At 38.8% G+C, this 26,119-nt stretch overlaps 2 protein-coding genes across 2 annotated transcripts; one reads left to right on the top strand and one right to left on the bottom strand.

Annotated features, from left to right (window-relative positions):
* The first annotated feature begins 2,237 nt into the window (after positions 1-2,237).
* Positions 2,238-5,389, top strand: LOC130695634 (galactosylceramide sulfotransferase-like). Its single transcript, XM_057518801.2, has 5 exons — positions 2,238-2,525; positions 3,205-3,282; positions 3,535-3,802; positions 3,873-4,447; positions 4,612-5,389. The coding sequence occupies exons 1-5, from the start codon at positions 2,344-2,346 to the stop codon at positions 4,748-4,750; spliced, it is 1,242 nt and encodes a 413-aa protein (XP_057374784.1). The 5' UTR covers positions 2,238-2,343; the 3' UTR covers positions 4,751-5,389.
* Positions 5,363-25,102, bottom strand: LOC130695662 (protein Wnt-4-like). The gene is made up of 8 exons (XM_057518830.2): positions 24,679-25,102; positions 13,903-14,222; positions 13,164-13,280; positions 10,226-10,551; positions 8,292-8,340; positions 8,101-8,150; positions 6,763-6,975; positions 5,363-6,680 (listed from the first exon to the last, which is right to left on the bottom strand). Exons 1-8 carry the CDS (start codon positions 24,756-24,758, stop codon positions 6,519-6,521), a joined length of 1,317 nt encoding a protein of 438 aa, XP_057374813.1. The 5' UTR covers positions 24,759-25,102; the 3' UTR covers positions 5,363-6,518.
* Between the last annotated feature and the right edge of the window lie 1,017 nt (positions 25,103-26,119).

Raw genomic sequence — 26,119 nt, 5'->3', positions numbered from 1 at the left:
CGTTCCGCTCTCTCCACCGTCACGATGTCCGATCTAAAAACATTCCCGGCAAACAGATTTTTTTTTTTTTTTTTTTTTTTTTTTTTCTTTTCCTTCTTCCTTTTTCCTTGTTTTCCTTCCTATTTCTTTTTGTTTCATTTCTTTTACTTCGATCATGATGGATAAACACACAAATTGCTCGGCTATCATTTTTTTTTTTTTTTCGAATGGCGCTTGTCTTTGCGTGAAAATGTTCCGTTGATTTCGGATTTAAAAAAAAAGAAAAGAAAAAGAAAATTCCTAGTCCAAAAAAAAAACAAACAAAAAAAAAACACCGAATTGAATGATGGAATTGATTTCGTATGTTTATGAATTGTTGGCATTGATTTCACTGAATTTTTCCCCCACTAATTTCTTATTTTTTTAGGCGTTGAATAGAATTCACATAATCACCTACTGATAACAAAGCAAACACATTTATAAAAAAAAAAAAAAAGAGAGAGATTTTTTTTAGACGAGAGCAGCTGGTCATCTCACGTCTCCCTTTCTTTTCTTTTTTTTTTTTTTTTTTTTTGAACGCTCCCGTATGTTTTAGCGCTCGTATTGCCCACATATGCGTGTTCGTTTGGCCTCGATTTCGTCCGTAAAATGTTATGTCGAATTTCGCACAAAATTATCGTCTAAAAAAAAAAAAGGAAATACGAAAAAAAAACAAACAAAAAAAGAAATTTTAGAAGATCGTTTCGTTTTTGTTTGAGAGAAAATTCGTTTTTTTTTTTTTTTTTTTTTTCCTCGTGAGTTTTTTTTTGGACGATTCCCCCACGTCGCACCAAATCGGAAAAAGAAAAGCTGATTTTTCATGTGTTTTTGAACGAAGTTTATCCCTTTCATCCGTGTTGAAATTTTTTTATTGTTATTTTTTCTATGTCATTTTCTTTTTTGTGTGTGTGTGTGTGTGTGTTTGTTTCAGTTTTGATCTTGTTGTTTTCCCTTCAGTTTCTGCTGTTGTGTTTGAATTATCACCTTTTGATTTGTATGTACACCTGATGTTGATGATTTACGTGTTCTACCGGTTGTGATGGCCAATGACTGTGGGACATTTCGCTCATTTATTTTTCACGTGAACAAAAAAAAAAAAAAATGAAGAACTGAACCAAATAGAATTTGACGTTTGTCTTGGTTTCAAAAAAACGATTAAAAAAAAAAAAAGAATTAACAATTAATTGTTCGTGTCGTGCTTGGCATTTTTCATCGCTCTGAAAACGCACGCAAGCTGTCCCTGAATTGAGGTGACACACTTGGTCCAGCCTAGCGATTAAGCCTGAAGATGCTTAAAGATTTCTTGATTCTTTTCACTTCATCTTTTTTTTTTTTTTTTTTTTTTGCAACCGAGTTCTTTTTCTTATCACGGTGGACTTAATGATGTCAAGTGAAACATTGTGTACTGCACATATGAAAGAAGAGTAGATTCTTTAACGTTCCATCTGGTTGGATCTCAAACCACATTTGCTTTCCGATGGGTATAGTGTAGACAACAACAACGAAAAAAAATAAAAAGCCCGAAAGGACTGGATAGAAAAAAAAAACAAAATACGTAGTGTGAACAAAAAGAGAGAAATCGTCGTCCATTATTCTTTCCGACTTCCCCATTGCTTCCCATGGTGCAGTTTCTTATAAACTGCATTTTTCTTTCTTTTTTTTTTAATTTTTTTTTTTTTTTTTTTTTTTTTAGCTTTTTTGGTTATGAGGGGGGGGGAGCCCTCCCTTCAACACCCTCTCGCACAGGGGTTTTTTTTTTTTTTTTTTTATACACGAACCAATACGTTGGAAAACAACACTGTTTGAAAAAGAGATAGCGGGCCCTTGCTCTCTCAAGTACGGCCACTTGTTAACTATCCAGTAGTTCTTTTTTTTTTTTTTTTTTTTTCTTACTGCCAGCGCCAGGTGATAGAAATCATACGCATGAGGAGTTTTACAGTTCGTTCCGAGAGAATCCCATCCTCAGCTCTCCTTATTTATTTTTATTTTTTTTTTTTTTCTATCGGCTTCCTTCTCTCTCTCTCTCTCTCTTGCGCGCTCCCATACAAAGTGTTTGTCTTTCGGCCGGAATCAAATCAGTCTTTACAGCGCTCTCGGCCCCGCTGAACGTGCGCGTGCAAAACCAGTTGCTATTTCGTTCGTCTGTGTTTGATTTGTTTTTGTTTGTTTTTTTTGTTTTTCGTTTTGAAGACGAAAGAGATCAGACTATTTTCCGTTTTTTTTTTTTTTTTTTAAATTTAATTCAACGTCAATCGTCGCATTTTGTGCAGATTGGTTGAAGGCGTTGTTTTGTTTTTGATTTGCATCGTGTCAGAGAGTTTCGAGATGATCAAATTAAACGGCCATTTCGGCTCGATCCGTGGCCGATTCTCCGTTCGCCATTTGTTTTTGTTTAGCGCTTCGGCTTTGCTGGTCATTGTCACGTACAGGCCTTACAGCAACAACAACAGCGCCATCGTTGCCGACAGTAGCCAAGTCATCGATTTCGATCGTCCCACCAGCAAGGAGTAAGTACATCTTGACGACAACACGCACATAAAATATAGAGAAAAAAAAAAAAAAACGATAGTCTTGCACGCAAACGCCACAGGTCCTTGACCCGCTCGTCTGTGTACCTCGTCTACAAAGCAAATTCTCGCGGCTGGGTATTAAAAAAAAAAAAAAAAATCACCACATGTTTCCTTATTCCCAATGACTTTTTTTTTTTTTTTTCCTAAACCATTCATTGATCAACACTTAAAAGAAAAAACGATAAAAGGCAATTCTCGTTCTGCATGTTTTCTTTTTCTTCAATTTTTGCTGGATCATCGTCTGAAATGATCCGATAAAATTGAATTGAAATTAAAAAAAAACAAAATGGAATGATTTTAAAGTCCAACCAAAACTTGCGGTGCAATTTGCCCTTTTTTTTTTCTTTTATTATTTCTAATGCTGACGCGTGCTCGATATAATCAGCCAACTCTTTTGTACGGTTTTGTGTATACAAAGGAGGAGGTGTGCGTGTGTGTATTTTTCTGGGGTTTTCACACGGGCCGTTATCGTACCGGCCTATGCATCGAATCGAGGTGGCCTTCTTTCCAGACACCTCGCGAGACGATCATGTTTCTTTTATGTGCTTCATCTTTGTTCTATTCTATCTCTCCTTTGATATTTTTTTTTTTTTTAATATATGAACACTGTTGACAGATGCCGACCGACCAACAAGATCGCCTTTATGAAAACGCACAAGTGCGCCAGTTCTACGATCGAGAACATTTTGTTCAGGTATATATAGACCGGCCTCGTTTCACTAATAAGTTCAACAGCATCTACTTGATACATCATTAATGTATAGAGAGTGTTAAGAAGCATTGTTAGCTCTTTTCTTTCTCCTTTTCACCATTGTCTTCTAATTTCATGTGATTTCTTGTAAAACCAAGCGATTCACGGACTGTGATTTTATCGAAATTTGATGATCGTTATCCCCTTCGTTTTGTTTGTTGTTGTTCGTTTTTTCCTTGTCACCTGTAAATGCAGACACGCACTGAGAGAGAACTTGAACGTAGCGATGCCGCTGAAGGGCAACTACCTATCGCGAACGGAGTTGTTCAATCGAAGTTCCGTTCTGAATACGCCGTGGGGTGGACTGCCGGTTGATATTTTCACGTTGCACAACCGTTGGCATCGCGACCAAGTTATGGCACTCATGGGACCGACGACGTTCGCTTTCAGCGTCGTCCGTGATCCCGTCGACCAGTTCGAATCGCTTTACAATTATATGAGTTTGAGCGCCACGTACAAGACGGTAGAACTTGGCGTGAGATTTTAATGGAAATTTCAAATGAAATTCAATTGTTTTTTTTTGTTTTTTTTAGGATTTGAAAGGATTCGTTCGGCTTTTGAGAACGAATCAGAGCGCCATCAATCACAAACCGCGTGGTGGATTGGGCCGTTTCGGCCGCAATCAGATCGCGTTCGATTGGGGAGTGTCTCCGAAATTGTTCGGTAAAGACCCGGACGTGATTCGCGATCGGATTCATCAACTGGATGATGAGTTCGAGTTAGTTCTCATTGCCGAAAGGATGGAAGAATCGCTCGTCCTGTTGGCTGATCGACTTTGCTGGCCTTTGGAGTACGTTACTCACCTGGACCTGAACGTGAGAAAGCCGGAGCGAACGGTGCGACTGGAAGAGGACGAGCGCCACGTTCTCGGCCGCTGGCTCAATTTTGACACGGACATTTACGAGCATTTTTGTCGCCGATTTGATGACCACGTTGCCCGTTTCAACTCGTTCGGCCAGCCCGATCGAATGGAGGAACAGGTGCGACTGCTTCGCCAGTTCAACCTCAGACTGCGCGAGCGTTGCGTGATCCAGCGCGTCGGTAACGAGAAGCTCCAGGGCAAATTTCTGGAAACGCACAACGACACTTTCGGTTATCTCATCCGGCCGTAAGTACTTCTGATTATAACGGGATTTAACGTCGTTTTTTTTTTTTTTTTTTTGTTTTCCATATGTTTTTTTTTTTTTTTTTTGTCGGAGGTTTGTGTTCGTTTCTTTTTTTCCCATCATTTCATTTTTATCGTTTAACAATATTTAAACAAAAAACAAAAAGGAACATGCCGGACTGCGACCCGTACGCCATGAGCGAGCCAGCCTATCTGAGCCTGTTCCGCGAGAAGTTGACGCACCGTGCCAAAATGGCTTTGAAAAGGAATTCGTTCGTTCACGCGCCTTCCATTCGAACGAAATGAGTTCTCTACACGTCAGCCAAAAAAAATAAATAAAATAAATGGGCCCTCTCTACTAGAAGAAAAGAGACAAGGAACGTGAACAGAAGAAACGCGCACATAAAAAATGTGGAAAATAAAAAATAAATAAATAAATAATAATCATAATATTAATATTTATGGATTAACGAAAATTTGAATGATTGAAGCGGTCCTAGCGGTCCGGCCTTTTGTTTTCTTGTGTGTGTATGTGTGGTGTGCTGCTAAACTACGATGGCCCTGGTGGTCTCTCCCTTTCACCGCAAAGCATTTGTTGATTCATTCCACCGATTTATGCAGCCTCCCATTTCCAGTTTGAATTTCAAAATGTTTGAAAAAAGGAAAAAAAAAAAAAAAAAAGCTCGTGAATCCGAATCTTGATTGTAAATTATGGCCCTCCGATTGAATATATATATATATATATACGTATATATAATGGAAAGACGAGAAGGAAACTTGATTTTTTCGGTTCGGAGATTACCAACTTGATGTGCTCAGGGGGGGGTAATAAACTCTCTCTCTGCATGTGAATTCTTAATGTTTTTTTATTCTTTTGCTTCTTTTCTTAATTCCTCGTTTTTTCGCCCTTTTTGCCAAGTGAATGGTGCGTGTTTTGTGTGTGTGTGACATTTGCTGGCAGTAAAAACGTGCCGCTGTCTCGGAACAAAATACAGGTGTTATTTATTGCATTTATACACACACAGAAATGTAAGAAAGTAGAAGACATTGAAAAGGAGGCGGAGAGGGGGACGGCGGGTGGGCGGTAGAAATATTATTTGAATTGGTGTGGCCTTTGGAGAAAGAACAAGAACTGGCACTGTAGGATTTGAGAAGAGGGTAGTGAAAAAAAAAAAAAAAATACGTCAAAACGGAATTCACATTTTCACAGTCAGGGAGGTGGAAAACGAAAATTGAAAAAAAAAAAGAGAAAGTTAGCAGAATAGAAGGGTGAAATGTGTAATAATAATAATAATGGCAGGTTGGACCGAAGAAACCGCTTCGACACCGCCTTTAAGGAAAAAGATAACATTCTATACAGTTTACCAATTTTCATTTATTTTATTAATTGTTATTTTATTTTTTTCCTTCTTGTTATGGGATTTTTTTTTTGTTTTTAGTTTTTGTTTTCTGTCTTTTTTTTTTTTTTGAAACGGAACATGTGCAAAATAATTTCAAACGGAATTGTTTTTTTTACGCATTCCACTGTGATTTTTTTTTTTTGTAGGAAAAAAAAAATTAGTAAAATGTATTTACATTAGAAATATGCACACACACACGCACACATACACACACACGCATTCAGACACAGGTATAGTACGCAGACGAAAACACACATGTTGGGTTTGACGACGGGGTGTGAATGAGGCTGAATAATGAATTCGAAACAAACAACAATCTCTCCGGGGGAAACGAAAATTTGAATATAAACTGGCGTGTCGGTTGTTTTGCGGTTGTTCGTCGATATTATAATACTGAGATTTTGAAGAATGAAAAAAAAATAATAATAATAATAATAATGAAAACTGGGAAAATAATTTTTAAAAGTAATAATAGTAATAATAATTGACGATTATTAAAAAAAAAAAAACAAAATGTGTGATTTGGAAAAAGGAAAAGAAAGGAAAGAGGAAAGATGATCAAGTTGAAAATGAAAATGGTGTGCAGAGGGACAGAAAAAAATTTATATGTGGAACATTTTAAATTCAAGAACAGTTTGAAATGTTTCAAATGTCGTTCGATGATGCGCAGCGGTTCACATGCACGTGTGCACTTCGACTTCACGTAGACATGTCTTGCAATGAACAGAGCAGCACCAATGAAATTTGCACATGCACCTTTCGGCCCTCCTTTCTCGATGGCTCTTGTAACCCCGGTTACAGCACAACAAGTCGCAACCATCGATGGCCTTTGACGTCTATTCGAATAAGAAAATTCATCATAGAAAAAATCCTTGATCATAAATGTATTGATATGTAAATAGCCTTAATTATTTTTACTTTGTTGCAGGGTCTTCCGTGAGTGCCCAGGGAGCCGGTTCTCGAATCGTATTCGCAATAATCGGGCGAACGGTCGAGGTAAACCAAATCGGCGTCCGTGTGCGGCTTGTAAGTTGGACTGCGCGGCACCAGGTGGCGTCGCGATCCAGAATGTGACGTCCTCGGCTCCACCTCCGTGGCACTATCGAATTTCTCCTTCAACTGCTCGCCAATCTGTAACGTTTCACCAAAAGAGATTAACGCTATGAATTTATGATGATAATCTAGCAATCTTCTCGACTAATTATTTTCATCTCATATCAAAAACGCCCGAAGGGCTTTGCCGTTCGTATTACTTTCTTATTTGCCGACTGCTATAATCCAGTCTTTCATTACAACGTCGATTAAGTCCCCGTGCGTCGTTATGCAAACACATAATCACAAAACATTTATCTTTCAAATAAAAAAAAAAAATCTTCAAAAAATAATGCCTGTTCTATTGTTGCCTTTCATAAAGAACTTGTTTCCTTCTTCTTCTTCTCGTCGACTTATTATGTTCTCAAACATTTTAAAACGATACCGTTATGGCTGAAAAATGGGGCCCCGTCCATTTAATTTTTTTGTGTTGTTGTTTCTTTTCTCTTTTTTTTTTTTTTTTAAACGAGATAAGCCGAGCTATATCAAAGAGCTTTGAGAGGCAAACGAAATGAAAACATTGACTAGTGTCTACAAATATCTACGGCTCTCTTAGTTGTTATCAAGTCGCTGTCTACACGATGCTGGCCAGTGCTTCTATCCCGTACGCCAGCAACCTCATCATCTCGCATCGAGTCGTTTGTCGACCATAAAGTGTCTTTCGTTTGATTGGAATGTTAGTTTTTTTGTGTGTGTGTGTGTGTGTGTTAAGGGGGGATTCTTTTTGGAAGAGAAAACGCCCGCAGCTTTCCTTTCTAATTAGCAATTCCTCCCTTTGTTTTTTGTTTTATTTTTTCGTTTCATCTCGTGAGAAGCGGGACTGCAGTTGATGAAGAGATAAATTTTTTTTTTTTTTTTCAGCGACTCGACGGCTATTGAGGGCTTGGCAACGGGCTTTCCAGGCGAAATGAAAGGAAAAAAAAACAAACAAACAGAGCTGCTTGTTCGGCTGGAACTTCATTAGAACCGTCACACGCGGGCCACGTTCAAACATGGAATTGTTCGGGGAAAAGATGAGTAAATTACATGAAGATGGAAACGAAATGATGCGAATAATAAGCTAATCGAACATTGCCATTCTTGGTTTTTCATTCTCCAACACGCTTGCTGGCCCCTGTCCCTGTTTAATTATCTTAACTGGACACATGTCCGACCGTCACTCACCTCGCGGAAAGACGGCATGGCCTTCCAGCATGTACGCAGCTCGCACGAACCTGAAAAGTTTTCAAGAAAAAATATCGGAAATTTATTCAGATGATATCAAACGGATCCATACACAAGGAGAAAGAAAGAAGAAAATAATAATACAACAAAAGATATGAAAGAAAGCGACGGAGCGGAAATGGAACACGAACCTGACACGCCGTGGCATTTGCATTCGATCCTCATGCTTTTCTCGATGATCTGTCAGAACGAAAAAAAAAAAAGGGAGAAAAATACGAGTGACATTCGTGAATATAAGGCACAATGGACGTCAGTAAAAAAAAAAAAAAAGAAATACAAAACACAATCCTAAAAGGACATGGAACTGAAAAGAAGGGAGAAAAATAAGCAAAGCAGAAAAAGGCAGATCTCTGTCTGGCTTCAGCCAGCTGTCAAGCGACCTGTCACTGACACAGCCGAGATGCAACAGCAACAACAACAACGGCTTGATATGACGTGAAAATGCAAAGTGACAGGTCACTGAACGTGTATATACATCAACATATATTTCTTTTTTTTTTTTTTCTCTTTTTTTCCGATTTGATTCCGTCTCTTGGGCGTAGTAGGGAAGCCCCTTCCTATCTCCCTCAAACGTCACTGTATTTATATTTTATTCCCCTCCGCAGAGGCAAATGAACAGCGTGACTGCATCTGCTGGCCTCACATTTACTCGTGTGTTCAATGAACCCCCCCCCCCCCCTCTATATGTCTTTTTCATCGTTATCCCTTTTCAATCCAGTTTTTTTTTTTTTGTGTGTGTGTGTGTGTTGTTGTTGTCGATATCATTGACTAATCCATCGCGCTCTGGCGAATCGTGACGGATGACGCTGTTACCCCCTCGACTTATACCCCCATGGATGACGGACAAATCGCGGGGGATATCCCTGGCTCTTTTGACAGTGGGAAAAAAAGAAAACGGTCAGACAAGGATCACAACAGAGAATGTAAGGAAGAATGAAGGTCTTGTTTATGCGTTTGGCTGCGTGCAGCTGTAACAGAGAGACAGCTCCAAAGGAAGTGGAAAAGCGAATGCAACGAGGGACGAAGCAGAAAGAAGAGAGAGAGAGAGAGAGAGTCTTTGACATGTTGACGTTTGAAATGCGCGCGCTCGCGCCTCGATAGGACTCGTTTTTACGAGGCCAGTTTCACCTGTCAAATACTTGCAACCTAGCAGGGCATTCTCAATTTTTTTTTTTTTTTTTTTTTGCTTTTCTTCTGTCGATTCCATGACCCCATCAATGTTACAAACTTCTCTTGTTGTCTAAGAAGCCGGGTCTTTTTTTTTTTTTTTTCTTTACCTCCTCTGTGTTTGTATCCCACACAAGTCATACATCCCCGGTGCGCGCGTATGTATGCCACCAATCAAAACATGTACAATAGGTTACATACCTTGTACAATTTCTCCTCTTATTTTTTTTTTTTTTTTTTACCTTTTTTTTTTCTGTGTTATTGTTTGGTTGTGAAAAATACATGGCATATCGTCTCCTTATCTAGAACTCTCTCTCTCTCTCTCTCTTTGGTCCAATCTTATTCGTATAGGCAAACGTGCATCGTGTTGTGTAACGTGGCGATGTCGGGAAACTCGTTTTCCTTAGCCACAACACATCCCCCTCGCTATGTGGTCAGTATATATATATATATATATATACCCAGTTGAAACTACCAACACGAGGTAGAAAAAAAAAAAAATACATTTTCTATAGTTCCACTCTGCGTTTAGGCCATTCGATAACAAGCCGCATTCCCTCGGCCTGTTTCTTTTTTGGCTGGGAAAAAAAAAGGCGATTGTCCTATCGTTTGGTATATTTTCTATAGGGTACCGAGCTAAAGAAGGGGGGAAAAAAAACAAAAAACAATACAGACGGAACGTATCGACTGTATGGGTCATCCTTTATCGCACTACACCGCCACAGTCTGAGAACTCTACGAGGAAAAACAATTTGAAAAGAAAAAGGCAAAAAGACAGGGGGGGGGGGAGGGGGATCTTTTGCCTCTTTTTCTTGTTTTTTTTTTTTTCATTAGATTTAAATTCTAATTTTTTTTTTTTTTTCTAAAAATAGTTTATCAAATTTGAGATAGGTTTTACCTTGCGTCCGGCTTCGTTGTTGTGTAGGTTCATGAGAGCGCGCCATATTTGCATTTGCTGCTGGACAGCCGCCGTGCCGTTCAGATTGGCTTTCGGCTTGCGCTTAGAGAAACGATGTTCTCGTGCATCGACGAACGTGCGTGAAAAGCTCGTGCCGAAGTGAACGTTGTCAGAGCAACCGGCCCATTGGAAACCTTCGGGCGAAGCTCCGCGCACGGTTCTATCGCATCCGCAATCGTCCAGCTCGCCAGCTGAACAGGCCCTAGTTAGGGCGTGCGCCACTCCGGCTGCTGAAATGGCGTGCACGAACGCCGCCTCCCGAGTCCCTAAAGAAAAAAAAAAAAAAAAAAAAAAAAAAAACCCAGAAAAGGTTGTAGAAGACAATAGACGAGTGGTGTTTGTTAGTTAGTTGATGAGCGTGGCGCACACGGGTTGTATAATCATCCGAAGACAAGGTAGATCGATACATCAACTCATCATCACGATTCCCCGCCCCGCCCCCTAACAGGGTTGCGATCAAGCGTCCGTGTGAAACGGACTGCGTGCAGCTGAATTTTATTTCGAGTTAAGAAAGAGAGAGAGAGAGAGAGAGAGAGAGATACTCTTCGATCACTTGTCTTATTAACAGATCCCGAAGTCGGGGCTCCGGCTTTCTTTTTTTTTCTTGTTGTTGTTGTTTTCTATATTTATACTAAGGGTCTATTTCTCCCATTAACTATAGTCTGATTATAACCCAATTCCTCTAGGCCTACGCAGAAGAAAAAAAAAAAAAAAAAAAGAGACGGAGAGGAGGCGCTTTGATTGTCTATAACGCCGCAAGGCCAGCGCTAATCACTTCATTGGAACGCTGGATTCCAGTTTTTTCTTTTTCTTTCCATCTCTCGTTTCAAAAATAAAAATAAAAAATTCGTTCTTACCATACAAAACGGACACAAACATTTTTTTTTTTCTATGGTGGCGGCCCACGCCCAGCTAATCTCAACATATGCATATCGTATATGCAAACGTCGTTCAATAAGTCGAAACGACACAAGCCGGATTTGTTCGATGCCCCATTCAGAGAGCGCATGCTTAGCTAAAAGTGGATGGCCAAAGCAAAATCGAAGGCGGATACAGAAATACAACAAGTCATCAACTTACGAATGGTTTGATTTTTTTTTTCAAAGAAATAAATAAAAAAAAATACGGGTATGAAGCGGGGGGAGAAACGGACGGTCCATTCACGTGAGACCTACCACAAAATAAGAGTTGGGTCTTTTTGATTTGCTGCAGGCGTCCGCCTCTCATCTCGCAATTTTGGTCAGTTGTTGTTACGGTGTGACGTAGCTGTAACATTTTTCGTTTTTAAAGCTTTGGTGGGCTGATTTATGTTATGGCCGTGTCGAGGTACGATGGCGAGAAAAAGATTAGACCCATTTTTTGTTTTGTTTTTTTTTGTTTTCAAAGTTGCCAACAAGGTGAGTAATGCGCACTCCACGAACTGTTGCAGATGTACAACTCGAAGGTGAGGTGTTAGTTTTCTTTGGGTTGATGTTTGCTACTTTGGTCCGTTCGTTTTTGATGAAATTTAAACACAACGCGCAATGACGTGCGTCGCGTTCAAAAGCAGAAGAGTTTCACCATTTTTTTATGAACTGTCGTGATCAATTTTAAAAAGGTGGGTCTTTTTCTACTTTGCAACGGCGTGACCATCACGTTACGAGCACTCGATGGAATTAACATAAAGCAAGGCGAGTGCGTGCCCGCAATTTGGCCAGTCAGCCGGCAATCGTATAAATGAGTGTTATTATACCGATAGGACAGCCGCCCAGGCCGCAAAACCACCAACATCGTTGCCATGTTTTGTGTGGTATCATGTCGAAAAACGAGACCACGAAAACGGACCAATTAGAAGGACGGCGACCGCGCGTGAGCAGCCGATCATCCACGTCCGGCGAGTTATAAATCGTTCAGGAAAATGGAGAAAGGGCTTTTGATATATTAACTTTATGTTTTTTTTTTTTTTTTTGTCTTCTTTACATTTTCATCTCTCCGTTTCTCTTTCGCTTTTATTGTTACATCCGCATGTCAGCTGTTTATATTGCACGAGGACACATTTTTAGCAAGAGCTGGCAGATATGCACAACAGTCCCTTAATGAGTTATGTTGCACAGTTGCGCATTTTTATAGCACAGACCCGACGTTGTGTTCGTGTCTTTCTACGTTCTATTATCTCTTCCTCCCCCCTTTTTTTTTATGACTTCTCTTTTTGTTATTAACGTAATGGAGACGCGAAAAGAAAAAAAAAAAAAAAAAAAACGGGAATGGCGTCGTAGGTGAAAACCTTACGGCCGTGGATTGGGAAATGGCCTCGGTGGGATCCGCTTTGGGGCGCAATACGTTGCTCCACGAATTAAAAATCGAAAGAGCGTCCAACTTGCTCGTTATAGTCGTTAGCTTATTAGTTTCTTATTAGTTACCATCGGACATTTTTTTTTTCCTTTTTCTCTGTTGAAGGGCGAAACAGATACACAAAGAGGAAATGGAAATTCCTAGTTTGTAAGCGGCAATCGAGCACAACAACAACAAAAGAAATGAACTTTGATTTCACTCAAGAACCCGATGCGCTGCTGCCATATCGGCTCATTAATTCTGATGAACTCAACGACGCACATGAAAACGCAAAGTAAATTTCTTTAACGAAAAAGAAACAACGGAAAGCGATTGGGGATAACACAGAAATCAAGGGTTAAATCTATTAGAAATGACTATCGTGCCCACATGACGAAGGTTCGTCCGCCATATGAGCATTGGAGAAAACAAAAAAATGATTAACATACGACGCAGTGATAAAGGAGAAAAAAAAAAAAGGGGGGCAATGGAGAAAGTTATAAAATTCTTAATAAATTCTAATGTATGTGTGTCGTATTTTTTAAATGATGAGTGAAATCGTTCTTACCTCCGGGTACAACGGGGTTAGGTCCGAAGGGCGAAGACGGTGTTTTCCGGGGTTTGGGAGGCGTGGCTTTGTACGGCCCGTCACTTCGTGTCACGTTGGCGTAGAGGTCTCTGCTCACTGTTATCAAAATGTTTTTTTTTTTTTTTTTCATTTAAAATCTTTTTTAATAGAAAAATAGCCATGATTTTAAAAGCAGGTGATCAATAGAAAGAAAATCGTTCAGCCTTCGTTTAAGTGGAGCAAAAATGTTTATTTTTTTTTTTTAAATCATTTATCAAAAGAGGAATTCGAAAATAGGGAAAAGAAATCCTTTTTCTTTTTCTTGTTTTCTGTAAATCTGTTTTTAAAGATGAAACTCGAATAAGTTGAATGTCCTACAGCTTCAGCATCGTTATTAACACGAGACGAGCCGCCAAACGGTGTGTCGGCTGTCTATTTACTATCTGCCTTAATATTATACTATTCATTTCACATTCAAAGGAGAAAGTCTTCCCCGCATTTATTCACAACAGCCAACGCTTTCAAGCCTCACCATTTCCTTTTTCTAAGAAATTCGAAAATTCTTTCAAATAAGTCATCGTTTTTTCTTTTTTTTTTTTTTGGTACCCCACTACACCGATATCCTACGAACAACATACCAACCGGGTGGTACAACTGTGTTACACTACACCGGCCGTTTAAAAAAAATAAAATAAAATAAAATTTCAACAACAACAACAAAAATAGTTTTTTGTATTACCTTTGGCGGTTTTCTTTTTACTTCTGGTAGACGGCGGCGGCATGCCGGCCAGAGGTACGATGGTGGGCAGCTGTCGGTCGCGTCCGCCGGTCGCCGCACCACCGGCCGTCTCATCCAGTGTAGAGCAATTCCAGCGCCTGGTGCGAAATTGGAACTTGCACTCGTCGATGGCCCGGCTGGCGCCCGTCTGGACGCTCAACATGAAACCGGGATGTTTCTTGCAGAATTGCACTTGTTTCGTGTCCAACGTTTCGGCCAGCTGGTCGCAAATGAAGGGCGTGCCGATGGCCGATGCCACCGCACTCGATCTCGATAACGCCCTTAAAATAAAATTTTTAATAAAAAAGATGAATTTTCAGATCAATCACATCGATAGCTGTTTCACATCCATACGGGATTGAAATTCAACGTGTCAGTTATCTTTACCTTTGCTACGTAACAATGATTGCACATTTCCCATTGGTTATATACATCTCTAACCAGCATAGATGTAAGATTCAAAACGATATGATATTTTAAAAAATAATCAAATAAAAAATGGACGATGAATGGAAACATGTTTGTGTTCATCTTTCCCACCCTTTCTCCTTTTACGGCAACAATGGACTGATCTATAAAGTTAGATAGATCGTTTTCCGTATATAATTACATGCATATAGGGAAACGTGAGTCGGGTAACAACAGATTTGATGACCGCCATCTTTCCCCCACCCCCACCCCAGATTTTCTACGACGCACAGATGAGACCTGCCTCTCTTTTTTTTTTTTTTTTTTTTTTTTTTTGTTTACTGCTGTTCGTTGCAAGAAAACGTCTAATGTTTTTTTTTTTTTTTTTTCCGTTTTACATTCATAGAAAAGGAAAACGAATTAAAAAAAAAAAAAAAAAAAAAAAAAAAGGGGAAAATTCATAACAAGACTGATAGACAGTAATTCGGCCCGAGTGGAGCGACACTGTACACAAGAATCGGCGGGCGGTCTGAGTAGGCACAGCGTCGCGGGCATCTGATGCTCTTTTTTTTTTTTTTCTAGGCAAAAGAAGTCGGGGAGAGAGAGAGAGAGAGAAAGATGGCCCTTTTCTTCTTCCCCCTCTCAGACCACAGTGCATAAATCTTCTATTAAGATCGTTTTTTTTTTCTTCTTCTTCTTCTTCTCCTTCATCTTCTTCTATCTCTTTTGAGAGTTGGAAAACTTCTTTTTTTTTTTTTTTTTCTGGAGAGCTCTTTTCTTAGGCAGTGATTATTTATTCTCTATCGTCCATATAGCGGGAGCTATAGATCATCACGTACGGGGCACACACACAACTCTGATGGCCGAGTTCATTACAAGGGCCCTCCGCCAGATAAAAAGAATGAAGAGGGGTCCCTTTCTGTCTTTCTTTTCTTTCTTCTTTTTAAGGTGATGTTCTTCTTTTTTTTTCTCTTTGACGTCCACCGAGCGGACACGGTCGAAGGCCAAAAAAAAAAAAAAAAAAAACAAAACAAAACAAACAACTTGTTGCCCTTGATCTTGATGGCGGAACAACATTTTCGATTCTCCTACGAGTCCTTTGAAACAACAGAAAACAGCGACAGTTTCTTCTTTCGATGCTATTATGCGTCAGTTTCATCAAGAAAAAAAAAAAGAAAAAAAAAAAATCTCAGTCGGCAGCTGGGAACCTTTCAAACGACGCATGCTTAATTGAAGGGAAGTTTTCAAGAAAATGCCAATGGCCAAAGGCGGGAGATTTGAACGCACGGGCGTGCCCGCGCATTTTATGTGTTTTGTCGTACCTTTGTGACACAAACAGGACGCGAACACGGACGCGCTGGACGTATAAATACACACAGCGAAAATCACGTTATTATTTATTTACTTATTTATTTGACGATGTTTTGGTTACGCGCACAGAAAACGCGGCTATCTCAAATTGCCAAACGCTTTTCGAGAGAGAAATTAAAACCTTTTTGTTTTTTTTATTTTATTTTATGCGTCATTTAAGGTTCCCCCCGTCCGCATAGCCATTTTTGGTGGCTGCGACACGATCGCTATATTGACGTGCAGAGTGGGTCGTGAGCTGATAGATATGCGGCGTATTTACCGAAACCATTTCCTCGACGTGGGAGAGCCGAGAGATGACAATCAATCCACTTTTAAACAATGTTTGTTTGTTTTTTTTTTTTTTTTTTTTTTTTTTTTTTTTTTTTTGTTTTATGTATTTATTTCATTTATGTTACCCTGTTTTTTTTTTTTTTTTTTTTTTTTTTGAGTGGGTGGGTGTCGTGTGTCCGATTTGGTTTATCTCTCTGGCCGCAGTCACTTAGCGCGCGGTCGTGAAAGCAACAAACGAAAAAGAAAAAAACATACAATGAAGTGGGGAAAAAAAAAAAAAAATAATAAAAATAAAAATAAAAGGGCGAGTATTCAACCCCGTAAGCGGTCAAACGCTGTAAGAGTTTTTGGGCGTTGGATACACTTTAGTTCTCTTCTATTTTAATTTTGAGTTTTCATTTTTAAAGGAAAAAACACACAGACAGACCAAGTGTAGGAGAGCTGTTCTACTATCCGTTTTCCTTAAATTTTATATCGTTTTGTCTCTCTGTCTTTCTCTTTTTCTTCAATTCTTTTTTTTTTTTTGTGGACTGACTTGGGCTGCTAATGACCGAAGTGGACGAGTGGGGGGGGGGATGCTTCTACTTCTTCCATCACACAACCCAAAACGAGAAGGCCAGAAACTTACAACCCGAAAAGTCAGCAGCGTATAGACAAAAGCGGCAATATCTCTCTTCTTCTTCTTCCTTCTCTTTGTGTTTCTTTTTCGTTTTTTTTTTTTTGTTTTTGTTTTTTTTCCTTCAAATAAGAAAAAAAAAAAACACAACAAAATACCTCTCGACTAACAACACGACAGACAGCAGACGCGCAGAGAAGGACAACGTCGATGGCAACAACAGGGAAAGGCTTTTAAAGCCGGTGAGGGGCAAATGAGTTGGGCCACTGGAGGTGATTTTTCATCCGTCCTGATGACTTGTCTTCAACCGAACAGAGTTCCCTTATTTTTTTATTTTTTTTTTTAACCTTCTGCTCGGCTGGCGTTCGAAAAAGGGAAAGAAAAAGAACAAACAAAATATCTGCTAATTGACTATATATATATACTATATATATATATTTATATCGGTATCTATAAGAGAAGCGCGTTGTAGAGATAGAAAGGCCTTTTCTCCTGAAAGAAAGAAAAAAACCGAAGCACTACAAGACAATCAGTGAAAATGAACTGACAGTCTTTTCTTTTTCTTTTTTTTTTTTTCTTTTTTCCTAACTGAAGAGCGAGTTGTGGTCTTATCGAAGTATGCGGCTATTTTGCGACAGGTTGAGATTTTTTTACAATGAAAAATTCAATTGATATATTAGTTTCTTTGTCGGGGCAAAAAAAAAAGAAAACCGGGCTCTAATATAACACAGTGGATCGTTTCAAACGCCATGTTTTCAATGTTGGTTCGGACATCGTTAGTCACGCTTTGATTGTTTCCTCATCCCCCCCCCCCCTTTTTTTCTTCTTATTATAAGCGGACAATAACAGAAGAGAAGATGAAGCCGAAAAAAATGTTTCAGAAAAGGGTCAGCGCATCGGATTGCGTATTGGGCCGCCGTAAAGATTTGTACGACAAGTACTTGTAAATAATCGACAGATTTTTTTTTTTCTTTGTTATTGCATTTTCTTTTTGTGCGTGTCAGTTGAAGTTTGGGTACTCGCATAACCCGAAAAAAGAAATCAAGTGAGAGATTTTCGTTTCTCCTTTTTTTTTTTTTTTTTTTTTTTTCTTCTGTTGGACACCCAACCGCGAGGCCGAGAAAATGATGGGTTTGACCCCCTCGTTTATGATTAGTATGACCGGGCCGCCCTGTGTTATTACTGCTTCTTTTCTACCTGCAGCTGCCGCTGGCACATGACTAGAAAAATAAAAAAAAAAATAAATAAAAAATTTATTTTATTTTATTTTATTTTTTTTTTCGTCTTTTGCCGTGATTTCCTCCTGTCCAGTGTGAAATCCTCCCCACCCCCTTCTTCACCCATTTCGTGTGTATGTACGCCTCTCGACTATAAATCAGTTGAAGTAGTCAGCAACACCGTAGTGTGTGTGTGTGTGTGTAGTATGTATAATACACTTTAACGTTCCGTGTTGTCCAAGTTTTGCGGTTGTATTTCGTCTTTTTTTTCCATGAAATGTTCCACAGTCATGCATTCCAAACGCGTTATACACACACACACACACACACACACACAGCCGAGCGAATATGGTATTTCCATTTGACACTTGACCGAAAGTGATAGCTTAACACTTCAACTGTGTAGGATTATTAGTAACAAACATTCATCTCTATACATAAGCTTGTTATTCAAATTTTTTTTTTTTTTTTAATGGCCCTTTTTAGTTATTCAAGATCTCATTTCTTTTAATTTCGGCTTTCACGAAAGACCCCGGCCCGTTGATAATTTTCAGTACGTTATAGGCCTAACAGAAAAAATGTGCACGAGGGTGGCCTGTTTATATGTCCAGCATGTCCGGTGTGTGTATTTTTTCTTTCTTTTTCTCTCGGTCGTTTGAAGGTTTTTTTTTTTTTTTTTTTTTTTTTTTAAGTTTTTACTACCTCGTATATAATATGCGCTCACCTTTCTTATACGAGGATCATTAAACAATTTGAGACGAAAGGTGAGAAAGTGAGTCCGAACCGGAGCTCTGTGTGTGAATGACCGGGCGGATGCGAAAGACGTTAAAAAACCCACGTTCAACACACAGACACACTCGCAGTCAAACAATTCCATGTTTTACACGATCCGCAGGGGGGTGGGGGATATACCGACCGAGGTATATAACGAGCACACACACAAATGTATGAGAGGTGCATTTTTTTTTTTTTTTTCAAACAAGGAAACAAAAAAAAAAAAAAAAGAGAGAGAGGCGAAATAAATGAACTTACGAGACTCTCTTTCTTCGCGACCAGCTGTGAAATCTGGTACGTTAGATCAAACAAAAACGAGGGTGTATGTATATATGTATATATATATATACAGACGGGACGAAGTCCGACACGGCCGAAACAAGAGACAACATAAAATAAATAAAAATGTTTTGGGAAGAAGAAGAAGAAGAAGAAGAAAAAAAAAAAAGGGGGGGGGATCGTTGATGAGGTTTTACAACCCGTCGTCTGGAATTTGTAGTCCCCAGTCGGAGAGGAAGTTCATCATCACAAGTCCGGACTATTTACCTTTTCATGTTTCTCATTTGATCTCATTAGAAATGTATTTTTTCTATTTATTTATTTTTTTTTTTTTTGAGAGAGAGAGAGTCTCTCTAAAGGTAAAAAAAAAAAAGGGGGAGAGCAGAGAACGTGTGTCGGCAGGAAATCATTTCTGACTATGTAAAAAAAAAAAGAAAGGGGAGAGAAATGTGTCGGCTAAATATCAAACTTCGTGGAGGTGCGCACCTCCCAACGAAAGAAAAAAATTGAACCCAAAAAAAAACCAAAAACCAAAAATAATTAAACAGTAGCTCTTTAATGCTATAGTGAATAACTCCCTTCATCTGTACATCTGACAGCCCCACCTTTTTCTGCGCTTTTGTTTCACTTAAATAAAAAAAACAAAAGAAAAACAAGAAAACAATTCGTGTAAGTGCAGAATGTTTCTCGTCCTCCCTTGTGTTCCAGTTGTCAGTTTTTACTCTTCCAATTTTTAATAAAAAAAAAAAAAAAAAAAAAAAAGGAATCGAGGAGGTATAAATATAATTGATCTGTTGTCAATCAGCCGGCGTAGGTCATCCAAAATGTCCTGTAGATGCGCATTTCGATCCGAAGAAATGGATCGGATGGCGGCACCTCATTCGGAAACACAGAACTCCGCCTTGATCTCTCTCTCTCTCTCTCTCATTTCTCCCTCGAGAAAGAGACAAAAGTTTTTTGTTCGACGGCACTTGCAAGTTACAGCGGAAGTCTTTTAGAGTTTTATTCCCCACAGGATGGATCCGTTCCATTAGCGTCACACACACACACACACACACAAAAAAAAATGATAATGTTTTTGGGTGTCTACTGTATCAATTCCGCTGTTTCTTGCTTATAAGCCACTCTAGCGGCAGGCCCCCGTTTCATGCGTTTCTCCCAATCTTAACGTTAGATCGAACAAAAAAGAAAATAATGATTGGTTAGCGCATAATCTAGTAGCTACTACCACATTATGCAACAGAGATGCATTGCCGAGAAGAATGATTTGGCATCTTCCAACTTGTCAGTGATGATGATAGTGATGATTTCACCTACCAGAATGTTAAAAAAAAAAAAAAAGAACGGGGGGGGGGGGAGATTCAATCGCCTCGCAGAACACGCCTTCTTAGTACCATCCATCACTTGTTTTTTTTTGTTTTTTTTTAATTCCAATCCCCACCCGTTGTTCTTTTCTAACTCTATTTTTTTTTTTTTTATTCGTCGATTGTACAAGCCCTGGACAGAAAAAGGCGTAAGTCGTGTAATGTGAAAAAATACAAAACGTGACCGTCTTTTGGAACACGAACGCGAAGTAGCGGTTTTTTTTTTTATATATACATATCCAACGCTACTGAAAGAATGATGAGAACCTTTTTTTTTTTCTTTTTCAATTTTTATTTTCTTTCGCTTTGTTTTCTCGGCTGAAAACAAAAACGAAGAGTTGAAAAAGCCGCACATTTTGGCAATGGGCTCTGACTCGTTACGGCTAACGTCGGCGCTAGGAGAGAAAGGTAGGGAAATAAAACCGACTTGATGTGTACACGAAAACAAAACCAAAAAAAAAAAAAAAAAAAAAAAACGATTTCTCCGACTGGGGGTTCGAACACAAAGGCGCCAATCAACAATTCAAAATGCGTCCTGCGCGCCGACGGGCCGTTTGTGTGTGTATAGGGCAATTCGAACGGGACAAACGTCTCAGCCGCATATCGATACTAAAGACATAGACACAGAGGAGATACGATTTTTATTGGTCCTCAATTGCATTTCATGTCTCGCGGCATGTCTCAGTTATTGCAATCGTAGGTGAAATGTTTTTGTTTTTTTTAGTAGCATCTTTGTCGTTTTACACATTTCTTTTTCCTTCCCTGCCTGTTTTGCGCGCGTTCTTCAAAGTGCGCACCTCTATCAACAACCGTGCGCCGCCGCCAAGAAGCACCGCCACCGCCCCGAATCCAAAAGCGGTGCCGCCGCGGTTTTAAGAAAGAAGTTTCCCCTTTCAAACAAGAGAACAAAAAAAAAAAAAAAAAGGAGAGCGAGACATATACTTTTCGAAGTTTCCCTTTTGTTTCGTTTTTTTTTTTTTTTTTTTACGGGCTACCTATTCCCCCTTTTTTTTTTTTTTTTTTTTTTTACTTCGCCCTTCCATTTGCTTTTAAAAAGGAATAGACGTTGTACAAAAGGTATCTGTGTGTAGGGAAAAAAAAAAAAAAAACGTATTTTATTTTATGAATTATATAGACATATTCCTGGTATGTATGTCGAGTGCCCTGCTGTAAGGGTGCGGACTGTTTTGAATTTTGTAAAATATGAAACTTTAATTTTTATTTTATTTTATTTTATTTTTTTTCTGTTTTAGAAATGTATCAACCACTGACAGATGGTCTTTTAAAAAGAAAAGGGAACAAAACACGAAATTAATCAACGGTTCAGATATTTTAGGCCTACCCTTCTGAATTCAAATCTTCTTCATCCTCTTCGTACATGTTTGGTATGCCTGGCTGCTACAGTTTTTTGTAATACATACACAACTATGGCCTCTGCTTCTCTTGATAAAGAAAAAAATAAATAGTTTGTGAGTTGGACTCGAAATGAATCTACAATGTTTCTATCTGACCGAGGCCTGGAATTCCAACCCCATCTCGTCATAGCAGATCAAAGCCTGACTGATTTCCCCCCCCCCCCCTTTTTATTCCAGCATTCTTATTTCTTCTTAGCCCTTCCAACAACCCTTACACCATTCGAAATCACAAAAGCGTTCACAATTTTTTTTTTTTTTCGACAGTTTTGCAAAAGGATTTTTCTTTTTTTTTTTTTTTTTGTTCCACTGCATTTCGTCCAGTCTTTTTCTTTTATTTTCTTTCCTCCTCTCCCCTTGTTCAAATTCTAGCGCTTTTGTGAATTATCGTGATTGCTCTAGTCGTAAAAGGGAGGACTGTCATTGAGCTGTTTTGGGGGGGGGGGAAAGAACATCGCACAGCCCACCTTCTTTTTTTTTTTTTTGTACGTGGATCCGTTAGGCTTGCAGCCGCCAAACGAAACCAGAACACCAAGTTATTGCTGTTTTTTTTTTTCTTTCTTTAAAAAAAAAAAAAAAATTGTTGGACGGCCATCGTGTCCGGCTAAATAGAAGATTCCACCAATAAAACCAAGTCCACGTACGAAATAGTTAGCCATAAAGCCAGGTGACAAATAGACAATATTCGAACGAAGGGAGAGAGAGAGAGATTGTTGTTTGTAGTTGTGCATTATTTTTTTTTTTTATTTTTAACTTGTTTGGAATTCGAAGGAAATATGTCTGAACAGACTCTTAAACTATTTGGGCGGGTTGCATCGCATTCTCCATCTGTTTTTTTTTTTTTTTCAGTTATTTCATTCTGGACAGGGGAAAAAAAAAAAAAATTTTGTAAAGCCTATTATACATTTATGTCCCTGGAATATTCGTTCAGTTTAATAAATATTCGAAATGGTTTGTTTTGTTTCGGGTATTTTTCCCTTTTTTTTTTTTTTTTTGAATACATCACACCTCCGCTCTGTCCACCAACTGTGTGGTAGGGTCAGCTGTAATTTGTTTTCGTTTTTTTTTCGTCCCTTTTTTTTTTTATTTTAAATGGAAAGAAACACCCAGAACTATTTCCTTAAACATTCATCGGAGATTTCAGCTGATTGATAGGGGATGCCCACTATTCTTTTAAACGCCGCAAAAGAGAGCCACATAGAAAAGAATGGCCATTGAGCAGAAAAGAAAAACAAAACAAAAACGATTGGAACTCAGATGATATGCTCTGCTCAAGAGCTCACCTTCTTATTTCCCGGCCCGTGAAGCGCGATATGAATAAAACACGACACACAACAGCCCGACGGTCTGACAAGCCAGAAGCTGATCTCCCTATTCCGACTTTTTTTTTTTAAAATAAAAATTTCATCCCACCAATCCTTTTATTTTTTTTTTTTTTTAAAGAGCGTTTACTGTTTGCGGCCGTTAAAACTCGTATTTTGTTTTGGGTTTGGTCTATCTACCGCGGGAACATTACCTGCGACATGTCTACACACACACACACACACACACACGTACAGACCTCCCGTTCATTTTTCCGTCTGATGGATATTGTTTTTTTGTTTTTTTTTTAAACTCTTCTTTTGTGCTTGCAACAGCACATGTGTTCAATCCCCTTCATGCCCTCGCCGAGATTGAAGTTTGAAAAGAAAGGAAATGTATTACAAGCAAACTATCATCTGAAATATTTCGGACCGCTTGCTGCTATTCTGCTGTTTACAGGTTTTTTGTTTTTTTTTGTTTTTTTTTGAAAACAAAAAAGAATCCCCGAGTTTCATCTTTTGTTGATGTTTTTTGTCTGCTCCTCTTCAATCTCCACTGGATGTCAAGCTCATCGACCCTAAATATTTCCATCGACCTGTCATTTTGAGACGAGCAGAACAGAACAGGCGTATTTCAAACTGCTGATTAACCACGCGACGTATAACGACAGGATGCGGCCAAAAGGAAGTAAGACGAGAACAAAACGGAAAGAATCGGGACGACAAAAAAAAAAAAAAAGAAAAAAATGATGAAAAGCTGAAAATTCTCGTTAAAGAGCTACGCTTTTTTTTTTTTTCCTCCTATGCGAACTGGAGGGGGGAAACTTCATCTCTTTTAACAAAAGGAGAGACACAAAAAGAAACCTATAAATAATCAAAGGGTTGATAGAGAAGTGTGCGTCTAGACCAGCCATCATTATACAACGGTTTTTTTTTTTTATTTTTCGTACTGCTGGGCGTTGGTCGTTTACATCGCGCAAAAAAATTTTTTTTTTAAATGAAAGACAAACACGCAACTTCATCTTTTTCTTTATTTTTTCCCAAGACGAGATGATTTATTTAGGATATCGTATAACCCGACCGTGTTTTGTTTTTTTTTAACGAAAAAACCACATGTAACGAAATCAAGTTACCGGAATTTTTGGTTGAAACTAACGAGCGGAAGGAGGGGAAGAGGGACACGCCTTTATTAGCGAAAAGCGGTCGTATTTTTAGCATCGCTTTTTCCTTTTTCTTTTTTTTTTTTTTTTTCAATCATTGTGTATACACATGAAGCGTGAAGAATTGAAAGCAAAGTTAGAGCTCTGAAAGATACGTGATCTTCTTGTTTTCTTCTTCGCTTCCCTAACTTTTTTGTTTTGTTTGCACCTACTGGTCTTTTTTTTTTTTTTTTTTTTTTTTTTTAAAGGAGAGGGTTGTCTTGTTTAAAACTTGATAACAACGATCTAATTTGGTAGCTAACGACGGAGCTCGAACGGCGCCACAACCGTTTGTTATGATATTCGTGAGACACTTTGCGCTAACGATCCTCAACAAAAAAAAACAAAAAAAAAAAGGGGTAAAAGACGTTGCGGAAAAGAAAAAAAATTATGTAGTCCGACAAAAATCGGGTGGGATTAGATTTACAATTAATTCATAGGCACATTCTTGAAAGCTTAATTCGATTTATGAGATCATTTGAAATGAAAAAAAAAACAAAAAAAACAAACAAACAAAGATACTTACAGCCATTGGATAGCCGAAGCGGATTGAATCGCTAGAATGGATAGAGCCACGATGAAATTGAACCACTTCATTCGTCCCATCTTTTGTTTAATTAATTCTCTTTAAAATTCGATTGTTTGTGTAATTTTGTCGCAGAGTAAAAGCCGGACACGCAGGCCGCTTTACGATAATCCCGTACCGAAAGCAATTGGTTCGGTAATCTTCGTCCCCCTAAAAGTTGATCGAATGCGAGAAAAGTGAGTAGACGGCACGCGGAACTAAATGAACTCGACACCCCGCAGCCCTTTTTGAAAACAACACACACGCACACACACACACACACACGAAGAAAACTTACACAAAAAAATTGGAACAAAACGGTGTGCACACAAGAATTAGCCACACACGTGAAACGCGGCACTAACACGCGCACCTTCAAGTCTCGGATGGCACGCAACGACTGAATGGGAGGAAAGAGAGACTTGTCCGGCTCTTACTTTTTTTTTTTTTTTTTTTTTATTCCCTCATTTTCTTTTTTTTTTTTTTTTTTCTTTCTTCGTTTTTTTTTCCTTCCTTACCTGTACGCTCGAAGCCGCCGACCAATGGCAAGCGAGTGGCTCGTTGCTTCCTCTTGCCAATAGAAAACGCGCGCAGCAGCTCCAGGGCTCTGCATATGGAAACAGTCAAGAGGAACACACGAGTCATACATCCGCACACACACACACACACTCACAAATCCACAATCTGTGCTGTGATGGTGAGCGCGCAGTCGTGTCGAATTGATCCAATCCACTTAGACAATCAGATGGAAGAAAGAAAAAAAAAAAAAAAAAAAAAAAAAAGATTTAGATGTGTACTCTATTGTGTGTCTTAGTTTACACGTTTCGCTCAGGAGGTGAGTGTACATACGACTACGACCCAAACAAGTGACAGATCATACGGCCAGGTATAAGTTTGAGGTGGGAGGGTACAAGTGGAGTCTTGTTAAGCTTATGGAGTCTATATAAGAGAGCATGTGAGCTTATTATTGATTTAGAAAAAAAAAAAAGGGGATGAAAGATGTGTTTACTTCTCTTTTCTTCTGTGCGTTTTTTTTTTATTTTTTGTTAAATTCAAATTGAAAGGATAGTTTGCCGACGTTTAGGCATGGGCGGGGAATGCACGCGACACAATGGCATTTGGAACTGTTCGGTCTTTTTTGCGGAAGCGCATAAAGCCATTGAGTCTAGCCGTTAAAAGAAAAAAAAAAAGAAGACAGTGTCGGTGCAAGTTGAGAAAAAGGATGAAAGAAAAAGCATTTACCTTGAAAAATTTCTGCATCCCCCCTGCCAATTCTAGCCAGGTATTGGACCAAAAAGATATCAGAAGAAAGAGAACAAAAAAAAAAAAAAAAAAAAAAACAAATTTCTAATCCACTCCGCATTTGATTTCTATTTTTTTTTTTTTAAAGGGGGGGGGGGGA

This window comes from Daphnia carinata, chromosome 7 (assembly GCF_022539665.2).
Source record: "Daphnia carinata strain CSIRO-1 chromosome 7, CSIRO_AGI_Dcar_HiC_V3, whole genome shotgun sequence".
In the NCBI taxonomy this organism is placed as follows: Eukaryota; Metazoa; Arthropoda; class Branchiopoda; order Diplostraca; family Daphniidae; genus Daphnia; species Daphnia carinata.
The sequence above is the reverse complement of the archived record's forward strand: the minus strand, read 5'-3'. Positions and strand labels throughout refer to the sequence as shown.

Excerpts from the sequence above, each read along its gene's own strand:
- LOC130695662 (XM_057518830.2), bottom strand. The coding sequence starts at position 24,758 with ATGGGACGAATGAAGTGGTTCAATTTCATCGTGGCTCTATCCATTCTA. Across the intron at positions 8,341-10,225 it reads ACAACGAAGCCGGACGCAAG|ATCATCGAGAAAAGCATGAG; the intron begins GTAAAACCTATC and ends TCGTTCTGACAG. Across the intron at positions 6,681-6,762 it reads ACGGAAGACCCTGCAACAAA|ACGTCAAAGGCCATCGATGG; the intron begins GTAAAAATAATT and ends TTATTCGAATAG.
- LOC130695634 (XM_057518801.2), top strand. The coding sequence starts at position 2,344 with ATGATCAAATTAAACGGCCATTTCGGCTCGATCCGTGGCCGATTCTCC. Across the intron at positions 3,283-3,534 it reads ATCGAGAACATTTTGTTCAG|ACACGCACTGAGAGAGAACT; the intron begins GTATATATAGAC and ends CTGTAAATGCAG. Across the intron at positions 4,448-4,611 it reads TTCGGTTATCTCATCCGGCC|GAACATGCCGGACTGCGACC; the intron begins GTAAGTACTTCT and ends AAAAACAAAAAG.